General features: G+C 44.7%; 1 protein-coding gene across 5 annotated transcripts in view; it reads left to right on the top strand.

Annotated features, from left to right (window-relative positions):
* LOC117752527 (caskin-2-like) overlaps window positions 1-15,493 on the top strand; it is a 51,601-nt gene extending 36,108 nt beyond the window's left edge. For 2 of the 5 annotated variants that reach the window (XM_034569894.1, XM_034569898.1), the window contains 13 exons: window positions 1,497-1,614; window positions 3,928-4,056; window positions 4,307-4,372; window positions 5,206-5,327; window positions 5,653-5,734; window positions 7,715-7,788; window positions 7,871-7,981; window positions 9,249-9,350; window positions 9,490-9,628; window positions 10,490-12,370; window positions 12,632-13,039; window positions 13,132-13,354; window positions 13,855-15,493. In XM_034569894.1, coding sequence (XP_034425785.1) covers window positions 1,497-1,614; window positions 3,928-4,056; window positions 4,307-4,372; window positions 5,206-5,327; window positions 5,653-5,734; window positions 7,715-7,788; window positions 7,871-7,981; window positions 9,249-9,350; window positions 9,490-9,628; window positions 10,490-12,370; window positions 12,632-13,039; window positions 13,132-13,354; window positions 13,855-13,951 — 3,552 coding nt within the window. In that variant the 3' untranslated portion in view covers window positions 13,952-15,493. The remainder of the gene's footprint in view (window positions 1-1,496; window positions 1,615-3,927; window positions 4,057-4,306; window positions 4,373-5,205; window positions 5,328-5,652; window positions 5,735-7,714; window positions 7,789-7,870; window positions 7,982-9,248; window positions 9,351-9,489; window positions 9,629-10,489; window positions 12,371-12,631; window positions 13,040-13,131; window positions 13,355-13,854) is intronic. The other 3 variants (XM_034569895.1, XM_034569896.1, XM_034569897.1) reach the window with 3 other exon arrangements.
* The last annotated feature ends 1,274 nt before the right edge of the window (window positions 15,494-16,767 follow it).

Genomic DNA, 16,767 nt, shown 5'->3' with positions numbered 1-16,767 from the left:
TACCACAAGAAACAGGAGGGTCACTCTGCAGCATTCTTGTGTTTGCTTGATGAGTTTCCTCAGCAGACTCACACTGCTGCTCTAGATAAACAGATACATTGTGAACAGTGGCTCCTTACCTGCCTTGTTTATTTGTAAAGCAGAAACATATTGTAGCACTGAGACATTAAGCAGGAGACCGGACGGCAGTTAATTTATGTGCTCTACACAATTTCTCAGCGGTATTGCAAAATGACTCAGGCAGAACCCGATAACATGGGTTACACAAACCATTTTCAGATATTACCTCCGGAGGAGCTCGACTGTAAACTATTGATGTCGCTGTGGTTGTGGCGGAAGTCGACAGCACCTTCCAGGAACCTCTGCCACACAAGTTGTGAAAAACAGTGAGCTGTAATTTATCCGGGTCCAACACGTGAGCTGTCATGTCTGTCGACCACGAATTTGTCGACTGTTTGATCATCATCCCAAAGAACAAAGATACTGCACTGCCTGATCTTGAGCAAAAAACAATTAAATCAGAGAGAACAGAAATTACAGAGGACAACATAATGTGCGTTCTGAGTCATTGTGAACAAAACACATCTGTTTAATGAGATGACAGAAAGTTTGAAAAAAATTGCAAGTTTGTTCCTGATGTTTCAGGTTTAGAGATCTAATTTAAAATCATATATAAGGCGTGAGCTCTGGTAACGTTTGTTACTATAGGGAATTGCCGCAGCACTGATGATACACAGATCTACAAAGCTCTATTTGTAGGAGTTATATACAGTGTATATATATATAATGTCCTTGGCAGCTGCTGAGAAAATCATTTGGGCTAAAATTCCCTCTCTTCCTTCTTGCGGCTGCTTCCGTCGGTGGCAGGGGAATCACAGGCAGCGTGAGGATTATATGATGCAGACTTTGTTGTTGTGGATTGGTGTGGGATGTTGCAGGATCATTTTGTGTACCCTGAGCAGGAGAACACAGAACAGAAACGGGCACAAACTTGTTGCTGTCACTCTCTCATTACCGATGTTGTTTGCTCACCCCCGTCCACGCACATAAGCATGAGTTTTGCACTAATTCACGTGGGTGAACATTTGTGTGTTTACATGCTTAACGATGTGTATTTTGATATCTTGATGCAAGTCTTTGGAACGACCCTGACTCCTGTATGAACTTGTGCGTTGTTGTGCAGGTATTGTGTGAGAAGGCGGGCAGGGGTGGCATTTTGTTAACACTCACAATGAATATAATCTGTATTCTCATTGGCTCTCTCATTATGGTTTTAAAAGCATGCCTGGAGGAGTCACACGCATGACAGGGGAGAATGTTCCACTATAATTTAGGCCTTCACTTTGTCATGTTAATTATCTAATAGTTACTATTGAATTGTTTTACACTGATTGTTTATGTTCTAAAGTCTAGTGATTGTGCAGTGTTGCAATGGTAATGCCGGTTGCAGTGACACACGCACGTCTCAGCTGATGCTCATGATTTGTTGGTGTCAGGTCGTGGAGCAGCACGCAGACGGCCGGTGGAAAGGTCACGTCCATGACACGCAGCGGGGGACGGACCGGGTGGGCTTCTTCCCGCCCTCAGTGGTGGAGGTCCTCAGCAGACGAGCAGGTAGACAAACAACAACACGCACACAACATCTGCACAGACTCTTAGTTCAGAGTTTTCCCTGCGAGCGCTCTGGTGAGCCCATGTGGGAATATGACAAGAAAATGTCAGAAGAATTTACCGCGATAATGTGACGGACGTGAAAATGGAAAAACGCACAAAAGGAATAAAAAATATCTGCATAGAGCCAATGTTGATGTGCTGTAAACAAAAGCATTTGTTTTCTGCAGCAGAATTTATACCTTATGTCCTGCCTGTTCTACCCGGCAGCCAACCCTCGCCTGAGTGCTCCTGTTTTTCTGTTGTTGCACATCTGACCTGGACACTTTATTGATCGTGTTGTTCAGTTCGGCATTCGTGTCTGAAAATGGCTTAAGATGCAATGGGGTACAAGTACAACGTTTACATGAAGAAAGGACAGACCTGGGGTCCACGGAAGCATATTACTGTACAAAGTAACAAGATTTTAACAGGTTATTAACATGGGTTTCAAAATATGAGAAAGACATGAAAAAAAAAAATGTAATAAATTAAAAAATAAAATATTCCTTGCCCACCAGGTATAAATGCATTGGTATTTCAAGGCATATACATTGTTCCACCTTATACAAAAAAATATTTCTAATCATGTGCTTTTCAGCCTACATACATAACTTACCATACAAAAATGTATAATTACCATGCAGTCCATGGACACCACAGCAGGTGTGCGTGGGCTTAACGCAGCAATAATGAACTTTATAAATCAAAATGTTGCAATGTGGAGAAAATGAGGACAACTCCACAGCAGCTGCAGCTGACAAACACTGACAAAATCATTGGTTGCTTGGCAACACAGTGGTTGCCTCCCCAAAGTGTTCCATATACCTGTCTGAACGTCACTCTGGAAAGTCCTCCACCATCTCTTCTAGATCCAACTTCTCTGCTTTCTCAATATACAATAAAACAAGTCCACTCAGTCCTCTGCTCTCACTGTTTTTTCAAACACTGAATGAGCTGAATGGCCTCTACAGTTACAGCAGAAAGGTGCTGCACGCCCCACTGATGGTAGAAGTGAACATTGAAGTCACAACTGAAGGAGCCACCATCAGTATTTTAGCACTTAGCATTAGCAACAAGGCAGGTATGTTTCATTTGGGATACTTCACATAGTTGCTGGGTGAAACAGTACAAGTACACAAAAACAACGTTGTTACAGATAATCGTTACACTCGGGCCTAGGGCCAAATTAGACTTGTTCATTGGGGGGGTTGAGCTGACAGCGCTAACTTGACCCAAGTCAATGGTTATATCTGGGCTAAGAATATACTGTATCTCGCCACTTGTACACCAGTGCTAAGTGTCATGTTGGCATGCGTGATCACTGGAGGGTTCAGCGTGCTTGTAAAGCATCCGATTTAATCCCTGAGAATAAAAGAAATATGAGCCCTATGTTTGTTTTGCAGCTGTAAAGTCATTGACATTCAAACTGTGGGACGAGCACAGTGAGGGCCTCAGTAACAGCAACATACATAGACACACACACACACGCACACGCACACGCACGTGATAAATCACTTCTAGGTCCTCAACAAGCCAGGCTTCACACACACACACACACACACACACACACACACACACACACACACACACACACACACACACACACACACACATTAGACACTCACACACATTAATAGGATTACTATGGCCAGATTGCCGAGTGTCAGCTCAGTGCTAAAACCCTCACAGTCGGGATATTATGTGCTGTGAGTGTGTGTGTGTGTGTGTGTGTTTGTGTGTGTTTGTGTGTGGGCGCATGCTCATGCTTGCGGGAGAAGATACAAGAGAAAAAGAGTTTGACTTAAAGTCGGTGACAGGCTCTTTGCTTATGAGGCAAACTCAGCAATGTTTGTGTGTCTCTCTGTGTGTGTGTGTGTGTGTGTGTGCGTGTGTGTGTGCGCGCCCGTGCCTGAGCTCTGTGATAATGTCAGTGGTGTCAGCAGCCATAGACCAACAACAAAGTAAGCCCTCTCTGCGTCGTTGGTGATCTTACACTCTCTTTCAGCAGCTTCTTATGTAACACCAGAGAGGATTTACAGTGAATTGCCCTTTTTCAGCTGTTGTTCCATGTACTCAACAAACAAGAGCACATGATAAAGTTCACAGTGTGGTCTCCGGGCTTCAATGAAGGTGGCTTTCATCGCAGTGTTACAGCATGTTCACATACCTATTTGTGCACGCCAAACTGACACCCACACACACGCATGTTCATGATCGACTTTCCTTCACTCATGCATGTCCACCTCAAGCCAAACCTGTCTCCCTGACCCATAGGGGGCACTCTCTCCCGTCAAGCATCACTGCCTTGCCACCGACAACACTTTGCGTCCAGAGCTCCGCCCTCAAGCCATGGCTCCACCCCTCAGTCTGACGACTCATTCACCCTTGGCTATGATCCAGCAGGTACAAACTCGCACACACACACGCACATGCGCTGCCCCTGTTTTTGTCCGAGTTTCTTTTCACCACCTGTGACACATTCATGCCCTTCCAGTTTTCACATTTCCCTTCCAAACAACCCCAACCCCCCCCCCCCGATCTTAGCTTCCTCTCCATCAGTCCTGTGGTGGGCTTCATAGATCCACTCCCAGCTCTGCAGTGAGTGCAGGGTAACCGTGAGTGTGCACCTAAAGTGTGTGTGTGTGTTTGTTAGGTGTGCCACCTGGCAGTCCTGCTAGCCCCACTCAGGACATTTGGGTCCTCAGGAGCTCCCCCACTGGTAAGAGTGTGTGGCCCCAAACAACCCTGCAATCCCCCAAAACCCTGACCCCGTGTGAACCTGACCAGCTTCCGTCCCCGCCATTCTGATTAACAGGGCTGCTTTAAGGAAGCTTATTCCCATCTTTATCCTTTTATATCCCAACGTCTTGACCTTATGATGTCACCCTGCAAATCCCCACCCGCACTCCCGACACCACCCTTGCCACCCCGCACCCTCAATGATCCAGTAACTGTAACCATAGGTGTTTTCTTGCAGCAGGACATAATGGTAAGTGACCAGTAATCATTTAGAGCCTTTTCTTGACTTCTTCTTCTGATTTACTGGATTCATAAGATAATGTTTTGGTTGCTTGTGTGCCTCCCTCCACCATGAAGCCTTTACATTAAAATTAAAAAATATGTATCATGATATGTATGTTTTTTTTTTGCATTTTTACTGTAATAATGAAATAAATGACCTCTGGTTCCTATTAAATACAAGGTAATTTAAAAGGGGCAATATGTCAATATTTAAAAAAATCACAAATTGTTCTGTTTACATTTCTCTAAATAATATATAATACTTGAGTTTAAGAGTTGTTGCCCCTTTATTAAACTTTGGACGGCACTGTTTGCACCTGCCCTCAGTCTTTAAGCTAAGCTACATTGATTGCCTCCCAGCCTTAGCCCCATAGGTGCACGCCGACACTCAATCTTTTCATCTATCTCTTGGGAGGAAAGGAAGAGTTCTGTCAGTGAATAACACGCTACAGTCGTGCTCTCTCTCTTCTTCTCATTTTACCCTACAACCTCTCTTTGTTTTCTGTTTCTCCTCCGTCATTTCTCTCTCAGGTGACAGACACAGTGTCGGCAGTGCGGGCAGTGTGGGCAGCAGTCGCAGCGCTGGCAGTGGCCAGAGCTCGGAAAGCAGCCACAAACAGAACGGGACTCGCCACAACGCTGACACTGGCAAGGTATTGACATGACCTGCAAACAAGATCAAGCCATAGATCTCTATACTCTTGTAACACTATAATACACACTACATGTCAGATGTTTGTCCTTAGAAAAAACTGATCCCTTAATCTTGAATTCACTCCATCACAAGTCTTCAAATGCACTTTTGCTTGTTGTACAAATTCCCTAAAACACAGTTGTATTATGTTGAAACATGACAGATTCTTTTCACTAGTATAAAGCAGTGATTTTTCAAAATAATGGATTAATATCCACTTGCCTATGTGGATATTTTCAATAGATCACCTTCATGTCAACTCCCTCCATGTTTTCTGTTTGCAGCTGACTCCCTCTGCTGGTGAATCAGGAGACCACATCCACATTGCAGGAGCAGATCGCAGCAAACAGGCTGATGGATCCGCAGGTAAGTCACAGAAAGACATATCAGTCATTTTCCTCCTCAGTGTGATAATAACACTGTTTATTCAAATGATATGTGTTTTTTCTGTCTAGAGTACTTTCTAAAAAAATCAAAGAGTTTTCTCTCGTCATGTTTCTGACATTTCCTTGTAAGAGTTTGACTTCATTCTCAAAGTATTCAGTTTCTCTTTACTTTCATACAAATGTTTGATTTAAGTCTTGAAATATTACAACTTTAGTGTTTTCTTCTCAAATATGATTTTCCTGTTTTCTTTACTATTATGACTTAATTTAATTGTAATAATTTACTTTCTTCAAACGCTCGAATTCTCAGACATTTTACCCAGTGGTCAATGGTCTTCATACTATATTGTACCTCTCGTTTTTATTCTGAAGGGTTAAAACATTGAGTTCTATCTTGAAATCATGCCAGTGCAAAAGAGAAAGCTCAGAAGGACAACATACACCATCTCATTATTTGACACTAAGATGCATTTTGAGGATTGAGGTTTACATTGTGGTGAGCAGCTCGATCTTTAACATCACTTCACCTGAGGAATGCAGTGAAAGACAAGTGCATTTGTTCTGCAGATTGAGTTGTTACTGGCATCTGACTGAAAGGAAATGAAATGGAGGGAGAGAGAATGGACTTAACCTCACGTCACCACAGAAACCAATAAAACCACTGGTTTCTCTCAGTGACGCAGCCCACCTTTCTGAGGAAACGCTACAAACCAGTAAACAGTGGTATTCTCTGTATTCAAGCCTTGATTTCTGCTGAGAGGAGGCTCTGCAAACATTAAAAAAGTATTTGCTAGTTGGAGCCAAAGGTCACTGCTGACCTCGGGGTAAAAAAATAGGAAGGAGGCCCGAAGGAGTGAAGAAGAAGAGAAATTAGGAGTGGAGTGGGGGGGTGGTCAGAGGGAGGAGACAGGAACAGAAGCAAAAGAGGCAAAACATGTCTGTTAGACGAAGGAGAAGGACAGAAAACAAGAGCAGGTCAACTGAGTAAACTGAGGAAGAGTGTGAAGTATTTGTGAGAGATCAGGAGGAAGGATGAAGTGCCAGGTATCAGGAGCTCTGCCACTCTTGTTCTTCCTGAAGGGTAAGAAGTCATGTACTGATTAGATGAGATATTTAATATTTTTATCGGGGGCTAATAACATTTTACAGTATTTTTGTTACAATGTCGAGACAAAGTGGAAACAGTGTAGATTAAACTCAATGTTCAGAGCTTCAGTGTAGGATTTAATAGGATCAGTCTTCTGGTTGAAAATTAAAATAACTAAAAGCTCATTTCATGAATTTTATTCAAATATTTTAGTATAATATTTGACATGAGTCGATTGTACCCACTTTATTGTTTCCTCTCTGTGTCGGGGCTTTGTGAAGAGCAGACTCTCTCCTCAACCCAGAAGTTTATGAAGTCTTGTTTCTCACCCCGAGGACAAATACCTCTCATCATTAGAGGCTGTCTGACCTACGCTGTGCGGGTTTATTTCCAGACCTAGCAGCAAAACTGAGACTCCAACAAGACTGTGCTCGAGTGCTGTTCGCCAAGAAATTGTCCATGAGTGGAAAACAATTATATGCAACATATTATAAACACACACACTCACGTAGAGAATTGGTGTGATCAAACCATTTCCTTGAACAAAAGGAAGCAATAAAAATGGTGGAAAAGGGGCTTTCCTCAGAGATGTGTGTTTATGTGTCCTGACTGAGAGATGAGTCATGAGTTCAGTGAGCTTTCAGATCAGGTAGATAACACAACTTAAGTCAACTGTACAGACCTAAAACACACACACACACACACACACACACACTTGCAGACAGCTGTGTGGTGTATGTTCTTGTATTACTTCACTGCTTTTGCATGTGACACATCTTAATTAGGTCTTTGCTCTGCCAATACTCTTTTCTTGGTTCCTTCACTAAATAAAGCATCTGTCGCCGTGGAGGATTGATCATGTGTGTTTTGTAGGTGGCTCCCGCCGGCAGGTCAATGGCACTCCTCAGAAAGGCTTCGTACGACCAGAACACCTTCTGGAGGGCAAGGTGAGTTGAGTAAAGTTTAGTGTGTGTGTGGGTGTGTGTGTGTGGGGGATAAGTTTCATACATCTCCCTCCTCTATTGTTAGGACTCTGAGGCCATCTACCAGTGGTTGTGCGAGTTCCAGTTGGAGCACTACACATCCAATTTCATCAGCTCAGGATATGATGTGCCCACCATCAGCAGGATGACCCCAGAGGTGTGTGTCAGAGTCACATTGAGCATGTTGCACTTAGTTGGTGTAGCTTGGTAACTTGGTTGTTTTTCTGCAACAATTACTGCAAAGAAGCAAATGAAGAAAACCATTTCACCCCTAGGTCGACAAGTACAGTGAATTTGAAATAAGAGATTGTCAGTAAGAAGGAAAAACATCCAAATTGATAAATATGTTTACAAATGCACATTACATTGACCCAGAGCAGCTGGCAATGTTGAATTTAGTCTTCAGTTTTTAATTGCATGAATATGATATCTTTGATGATACTGGATATAGACCTATCATTTACCTTTTTAATAAAGTAATTCCAGATCATATGATGTTCTTGTTCATCTTATTGCATGATGTGTTTGTTTTATTTATTTACATTTTTGTCTCTTTTTTCCTCCATTAACTTGTGTTTTGATGAGACATGGTGCACTGAGCTCCCTCTGCCGTGACACCAATCTCTCTGTTGCCCACTTCTCACCACCCTCCATCACCATATTGTTTTAATGCTCCTTTTCTTGCCCTTGTTTCTCGTAAATCAAGACCAATTCATTTACTTAGAGGAAACATAATACAACATGTTTTGATTCATCTGCCCACGGTGGCCCTGAGGATCCAAACACAGAATCCTATTAGAAAGCACAGCAGAAAGGCATTTTACAAAACAACATTTAACACAATGGCGTTTCAGATTATGAAAAGAGAGGGACAACACTTCTTGTTTGTGATTGGACAGAATCCAATTGTTGCATTGTTCTCCCTCATGAGCAACAACTCTTGGTATTTGATAAACACTCCCTTTCTCCCCTCCATCCACTGTTTGTGACGTCATATGCAAACTGGAAGAATTGTCCCTGGCTTTTCCATAATTTGAAATGTAAAACGATTTAGTGTTTTGACATTTAGCAGCATCGTATATTCTATAGCTCTTTGGTAACAAGTTAGGTCGGATCGTCCACTACCCAGAAGGTTGGTAGTTCAATCCCCAGCTCCTCCACTCCCCAGTGTCCTTGGGCAAGACACTAAACTGTGTAAATGATGTGTGACAGAAAAGCATGACAAATATTTGTGGGAATGGATTGTTGTGTAAAGCGCGTTGAGTTGTCATAAAAAAGTGATATAAAAGCAGTCAATTTACTACTGTGGTGGTTAAATAAAATGAAAACTCAATTTTTCCTCTGCCCTGTTCTTTGTTTTGCTGATTTCTTGTTATTATTAAGTGGTTCACTGACTGGCTGTTTCCATGTGATCTGTTCTCCAGGACCTGACAGCCATCGGAGTGACCAAACCTGGCCACAGAAAGAAGATCTCTACGGAGATTGGAAAGCTCAGTATCCCTGAGTGGCTGCCTGATTACATTCCTGTGAGAAAACTCTTCTGTTGTCACATTTTTACATTCACAAAATGCATCTAGTTTCTCTTTTGTCTAACTGCCCTCATGGTCACTATAAATACACAACACACACACACTCACATGTCTTTGTTGTTGTTTGTTGTGGCAGTCGGACCTGGGGGAGTGGCTGAGTGTTATTGGACTTCCTCAATACCAGAAGAGATTGTGCGACAACGGCTATGACTCCATCACTATTGTCAAAGACATCACCTGGGAGGACCTGCAGGAGATAGGCATCACCAAACTAGGTGAGGCATTAGACCAGTTCATATTTCCTGTAGATGTTAATGGTGTGACCAAAAGGGGAAAATGTTCCATTTGAGGCAGTTTAATTTTTACCAGCTTCACACAAACAAACTTGAAGCCTCTGATAGACACTAACCTTACTTTGTCTATCACATGTCTTTATTAATATCTTACACGTTTACTAGAGACATGGCAATTTAAATAGACTACGTTAAAGTGAAACTGTACATTCTGAAAGGAGAAATAACATATTAATTGAAAAAAGATTAATGTTTAATTCAGTAAACTCACAGTTTTACTACTGTTTACAAGGTCAAGTTCAAGGTCACATTCAAGAGCGTTATCTTTAAAGCAACTGACCCAAAGGAGTCCAATGAAACTCTGAAATTATCCTGCAATTTCCACTTGTGACCAAAGAGGCTGCTTTCTACCATCCATCCATCTGATAGCCCGAGGGGCTACGACCAATATTTGGGGGTTTCTGGTGTAGACAGTGGATATCAGGGCCAAGACGCTTTCTTCCCTTCACCAAATAGTGTTTACAGTCCGACTAGTTTCTTTTGTGACACAAGTCGAACGATTCTCCACACAAAACACACACTGATACTTTTTTAGGGGTTTTAGGTCCAGACAACATTTTTTTGCTAATCTCGAAGACTTCTGGTCCCAAACTCTTGTCCTTGAATCTATTTATAGAGATTATTCAACCATTATCTATACTGCTTATCATTTTAGAGTTGTGGGGTGGCTGTAGCCAATTCAAGCTGACCTTGGGCGAGAGTCGGGGTACACACTGAACTGGTCCCCAGACCATCACAGGACATCTATGTACAATTACGTTTAATGTCATCCGTTTGTTTCAGGTCATCAGAAGAAGCTCATGTTGGCAGTGAAGAGACTTTCTGACCTTCAGCGCTCTCGTAACAATGCTGACAGAACCGGAGGTGGCACTCTCAGACGGAAGCCCCCCGGCGCTCTGGAGCTGGTGGCTATCGAACACCCTCCAATGCACAACGTGCACGCTCACATACGCTCTGATGCCCCGTCTGACACCTGCTGCTCCTCCCCTCGCACCCCCAGGGCCCTCCTCTCCTTCCAGGACAGCGAGCTGAGCGCTGAGCTGCAGAGCGCCATGATGGGCAGGGCGGGTGGAGGAGCCGCAGAAGCATTCGGCATCAGGGGTGTGAGCTCCGCAGCAGCCATGACGGCCATGTCCGTGAGTCAGGAGAGCATTAGTATGCGGTCACGTGGCTCAGGGAATTCTGGGAATTCTGGGAATTCTGGGCACTCTGGGCACTCTGGGCATTCTGGGAATTCTGGAACTTCTGGAACTTCTGGACATTCTCATGAGCACCATGCCACGCCGTCATCAGCCAGAACAGCCAGTCGGTCTGAGGAGAGTCTGGAGAGTGGAGGAGGCGAGGAGGCCAAGCGAGGAGGAAGTAGTCCTGGAAGCAGAGGTAGACAGAGACCCACGGAGATGTGGGATCACCAGAGTCGGTCTGCGACTCCCAACAAACTCCCCTTCTCACCTCTCACACCTCCGCTGACCCCTAGCAAAATGCCTCGCTTTGCCCACCCAGCTGTTCCACCCAAGACCAAACACGTCCAGTCTAACCGCCTCTATCAGCCCCAGCACCAGCCGTCCTCCTCACCATCCTCTCCATCTCCACAGCCGTCCCCCACACAGAAGGCCTTCAGTTACCTGCAGGCTCTGGCAGGAGGCGTCAGCGCGGCTCCACAGGGCCTCTCAAAGCCTCTGCCTGGGGCCGTCCCCGTGCTGGGGCCCCGGCCTGGACAGGTCCAAGCTGATGGCATCCAGAGGGGCCCGCACAAGAAACGCGCCCAAAGCCTAACACGCTACGCCCTGTCCGATGGCGAGCCAGATGACGACGACGACCTTGCTCTGTCTAGCTCAACTGCTTCCTCTGTAGCCATGCCTTCCTATGCCACATTGTCCCGCAGGCCAGGACGCGGGCACACCAGCACTACGGGGGCCCAACGGCACATCAACCGCAGCCATTCTTTCGCCGTGCGCTCCCGACACAAAGGCCCGCCCCCGCCGCCACCGAAGAGGATGAGCTCGGTAAGCGGCAGCCCACCGAGCCAACCAGGAAACTGGAAAGCGGTGGAGCCAGAGGTGATGGGAGGCGTGGAGATTGAGAGCGTTGGCAGCGTGAGGAGCATCGCAGCCAGGCTAGAAGGAAGCAGCAGCGGCAGCAGCAGTCCATCGAGGAGGATAGACATTCCACCGACCCACATCCCCATCACCCCTGTTTTCAGCCCTGTTTCCTCTCCGATTCCTTCCCACATCATCCTACAGCACCCAAAACATGTCCCCGCCTTGGGCCTAAGTGGCTTAAGGAGGACAGGAAGTGAGAGGGCAGAAGGAGACTCTGACAGACAAAGAAGCAGAACTACAGAGGGAACACCTGAAGAGAAAGAGAGAGACAGAAAAAGCGATAGAATATCAAAGAGTGCTAATGCGTCTCCAAAGCGCAGCTCAGGTGACCATCTGCCTTTCGCTGAGGAGGGTAACCTGACCATCAAACAGCGACCCAGGATCGCACTTGTCCCCCAGGCAGACGCTGATCTTAAGACTCCTCCTGAGGATCCGCTCCACAGCCCAAACGGCCTGGAGGTCCCCGAGTTCAACCTGAAGGAGTCTGACACAGTGAAAAGACGGCACAAAAACAGAGACAAAGACGCATCCACGCCAGAGGAGGCTTCCACTCCCAACAGAGGTGACCTGAGGACGCTGAGCGATGAAGGACCTCCGAGAAGCATTTTCCAGAGAATTGGCTCCATGGGAAAAGGCCCGACGCCTCCAGGTGACCTGAGGACGCTGAGCGATGAAGAACCTCCGAGAAGCGTTTTCCAGAGAATTGGCTCCATGGGAAAAGGCCCGACGCCTCCAGGTGACCTGAGGACGCTGAGCGATGAAGAACCTCCGAGAAGCGTTTTCCAGAGAATTGGCTCCATGGGAAAAGGCCCGACGCCTCCAGGTGACCTGAGGACGCTGAGCGATGAAGAACCTCCGAGAAGCGTTTTCCAGAGAGTTGGCTCCATGGGAAAAGGCCCGAAGCCTCCAGTGTTTTCTAAACCTTCCAGTCCTCTGAAACAAGCCGCTAACAGCAGACCAACCACCCCACTGACACCAGCCTCTCCACTACGAGCCAGCGCACAAACAGCCAGCGCACAAACAGCCATTCCTAAACTAACCAGCATACAGATTCATACAGTCTCACCGAAGCTGGGTGGCAGCATACACACACACACCTGTATACCCAGTCCTAAAGCTGGGAAACCTCCTCAGACGATGGGGTCCAAGCCTGAGAGTCCACAGAAAGCTGCTGGTGTGTGTGCATCTCCTCTGAGACTCCCTCAGCACAGCACGGCCTCGCCATCATCAGCGGGTAACAATGACCACTAATACAATTTCCAAAGCAGGTTAGCTTATCTCACTAAAAAAAATCTAACATCATCTCTTCATGTCCCACAGGAACGAACTTCAGTATGGGCCATAGTGTCGCGTTCGTCGCTCCATCCTCCCCCTCGTACTCCGCCTCGGCACTACCGGGCCTGATCGGGAGAGCAGGAGCGGCTCAGCCCGGCGTGGCCGGTCTGGAGCTGCTGGCTCAGAAGAGGCTGGAGCAGACCAGCACGTCACTGGAGGCTGCTCTCAAAGTGGTGGAGAACAAACTGGCACAGGGGAGCAGTGTGGAGAGGTAAACACTCCTGATCTTTACTCTCACACACAGACACACACACACACACACACACACATGTTGGTAGGCCGGTCATGTAGATCACTGGAAATGTGAAAGTGAAGAGTAACTATAGGTTTGGATGCAGGTACAGGCGTCTTTAAGTACAGCACTGAAGCTTGCCTCTGTTCTCGGGCACATTCAAACAAGTGTTGACCTCTGACGTTCCCATGCAAGAGACCGGACAAGAGAGGCATAAAACTGCTGATGTATTTCTTCATACTATATTTATAACTCTAAACACTTGAGCCTGATGGTTATAACAAATACATTTCCTATTCTGATATATCAGCTGATATGTATTAAAAGAATTGTCAATTATTCCCAAAGATGTCTCATGAATAAGAAAGACTGAACAGAAAGAGTCTTACAGAGCGTGTTTTCTACGTCAATAACTTGTTATAGGACAACTTGACACTACGTTCTGTACCTGAAACATTGTCCTGTCTCTTTCCCCTCAGCGGCAGCGGCACCGTGAAGGCAGCAGGAAATATCCTGGACGACATCAGCAACATGTTTGACGACCTGGCCGACCAGCTGGACGCCATGTTGGAGTGACCTCACGGCCTCTTTCCTCAAAGGGAGAAAACAGAGGAAAAGAACAGAGACAGAGGAGCACAGAGCCGCTGCAGGACTCTGGATGAATCATTAAAGTGCACATGTGAGGATCCCCCCCCCACAGCCTCTCCTCAGCATCATCTCTCTTCCCCCCCCCCCTTTTTTTTTTTTTTCTCAACGTGAGCACTTTGCCCGAGGACACACACCTGGGAATGTTACTGGAGCGAAAACAGACAGTGGCTGCAGCATCAGCCTCCGGACATGTGTGTGTGTGTGTTCAGTACATTAACACTAAAGGGAATGAGGGTCCATTTTATTCACGTCACCTGTAAATATATAGAGAAATCTATGGTGGCACTGTGTATGTGTGTAGTCAGATATCTTTATATTGAATATATTTATACTTCTATATGTTTGTTTTTTTAACAAATGGAGTTCCTATTGACTGACCCAGTGTTTAAACCACTAGTGTATATTAGAATTGTTGTATACACTGGGTTCCAAAAGTTTCAGACCACTTTCCCATTGTTGCTTATTGTCAATGAGATGGGAAAATTTCTTTATTGTGGTAAAGGCAACATATTCCATATATGTGTATGTAGCAGATAGGTTTTTACCAAAGTCTGGGATCCTCTGCTGCCGGCACATTAAGATGTTTCTGTGTGAGGAAACTTCTTTAAAAGCTCTTCTTCTTCTTCGAGTGGTGATTTAGGGTCTGTGGAAGCTCCGCCCACCTCCCCACAGCTCGCCTCAGGGTGCTGCGGAGTGAACTTACTGTAAATGTGCTGTTTCCAAAGAAAGGGAGAGATGCTCTCCAACACTTTCAGGGAAGGTCAACATCCTGAACGAACATGTTCACTAATCACACATGACTCAACACTGTGAGAGGAGGAGTGTCTATAGAGGAGCTGAGTGTGCAGTGTGTCACGTACCACCAGAATATGTAAAGTCCATTTTTATATTTAAAAAAACCTATTGTAAACAGATGAATTTAAACTGCATTAAAATGAGTCATTATAAATCTTAACAGTAAATATTGATTTAGAAAAAATGATATTTTTATTTCCCTAGTCAATCTTTATTTAAAATGGAGTAACAAAATGTATTTTATAAAATGAAATGTACCTTTTGTGTTTTTATCATTTTACTAATGTGTCTGCCAAACTTATTCCAGTGTCACTATGCATTAGTTTCTTGCTTTAACATTTACAGTTTTTATGTGAACTTAAACTTTAAACTAGAGTGTGTAACTTTCATAATGTTGAGATGTTTTTGAGCGAGCCTTGCTCCTCTGACCAATCACAGAAGGCTCAACGTAAGTGGTGAGGGTGGGGTCACATATACACAAGTGCTTTAAAGAGGTGACAGATGACTCTTGAAGATGCTCCTACAAAATAAAAGTCCCATTTTGGACTACACGTAAACTTGTGAACGTTAAAGCAGGAAACTTAAGAGTCTTAGAATGAATTAAAACGTCACTTAGACACAGAATAGAGGTGGAATCTAATTGGCCTGATGAAATAATGATGCAATAATAACAGAAGCAGCTCTGTGACACAGGTTCTTCAGGTTTACTGAGGCCACGTCTATCACAGAGAGTTGCTATCTCTGCTTCCATGTTGTTTCCTTTGCTTTCCTCCATCGGTCCATCTCCTCTTCATCACGCTGACAGAGCATCCACTGCTTGTCTGCGAACCCTCCTTCATTCCTTCATCTCTTTGCACTCCCTGATTTACTTTCTTGTTTTATAACCGCTCTCATAAACCTCTCCCCCCCCCCCCCCAACGTTTACCGTGAGAACATGTAGCTGAACTGTAACATTATCAGGGAGTCGGAATGTTTTCAAAGCATTTCGACACCGAGACATCGAAGTCTTAGCACTATCTGTTCCTCTGTTCAGTTTTAAAGGATGCCTGTTACTTTTACTGTTAATAGTATTATTGATAAATAACACTGTATCATCCTGGAAGCCATTAAAAGAGAGAATTTGTACTGAGGAAGTGTTTGTTTGTCTGGGTGTGTTCACATAGAAAGTAAAGTGGATTTTAGATGAAGCGTGTCCCTCTTAAATTAGTTTTTTTATTAACTATGGACATTTCATCACAAGGGAAACCTCAATGGTGTAAGGCTAAATTAAAGGTTTGAATTAATACTTGAATGACATCCAGAAGAGGGCACACCTCCACCATTACGCGACACCAAATCATATATCAGTTCCCTAAATATGCCTGTTTTTTTTCCCCATCAAGATCCATGGATTGTTCGCTGGGGGAAATAGGAACATTTTACAAAAGAAAAAAGGGGGCACTTCAGGGGCCAGTCAGACTTCAGCCTGGGTCAGATCCCCCCCATGGATCCACCTCTGAAATGAATTATCACGAGTTGAAAATGTGAAGAGAATAGTCTGTGTCTATAAAGCACCCTAGTCGAGTTGAAAGGACATTCACTCACACACACACACACACACCTCATGAGCCACAGCCACCCATGTCTGTGGCTTTATCACAGCTAAACACATTCAAAACAGCTGATGAGACTGAACCATAAAGTTAAACTGTGGGCTTTAAAACCAAAAAGCAGAATCATGAGGTGAAAGAATCTGGCTCCATCACTGAGCCCTGTCATGTGAAACACTTCTTTGATCCAATGTAAATGTAAGACTTGAGTGCCCCTCGTTTCCAATGTTTCCAAGGTCCAGAATGTAAAATACAGAACAGACTCAGTTTCATTAAATCCAAATGTATCTGTTAGTAAATTCTCCATCAGTATCTGAACCTTCATATTTTCACATGTGCAACCGGAGCAGCTTTAAATCT

The sequence above is a fragment of the Hippoglossus hippoglossus genome, chromosome 19 (genome assembly GCF_009819705.1).
Source record: "Hippoglossus hippoglossus isolate fHipHip1 chromosome 19, fHipHip1.pri, whole genome shotgun sequence".
In the NCBI taxonomy this organism is placed as follows: Eukaryota; Metazoa; Chordata; class Actinopteri; order Pleuronectiformes; family Pleuronectidae; genus Hippoglossus; species Hippoglossus hippoglossus.
This window is presented reverse-complemented; position numbering and strand designations above follow the sequence as displayed.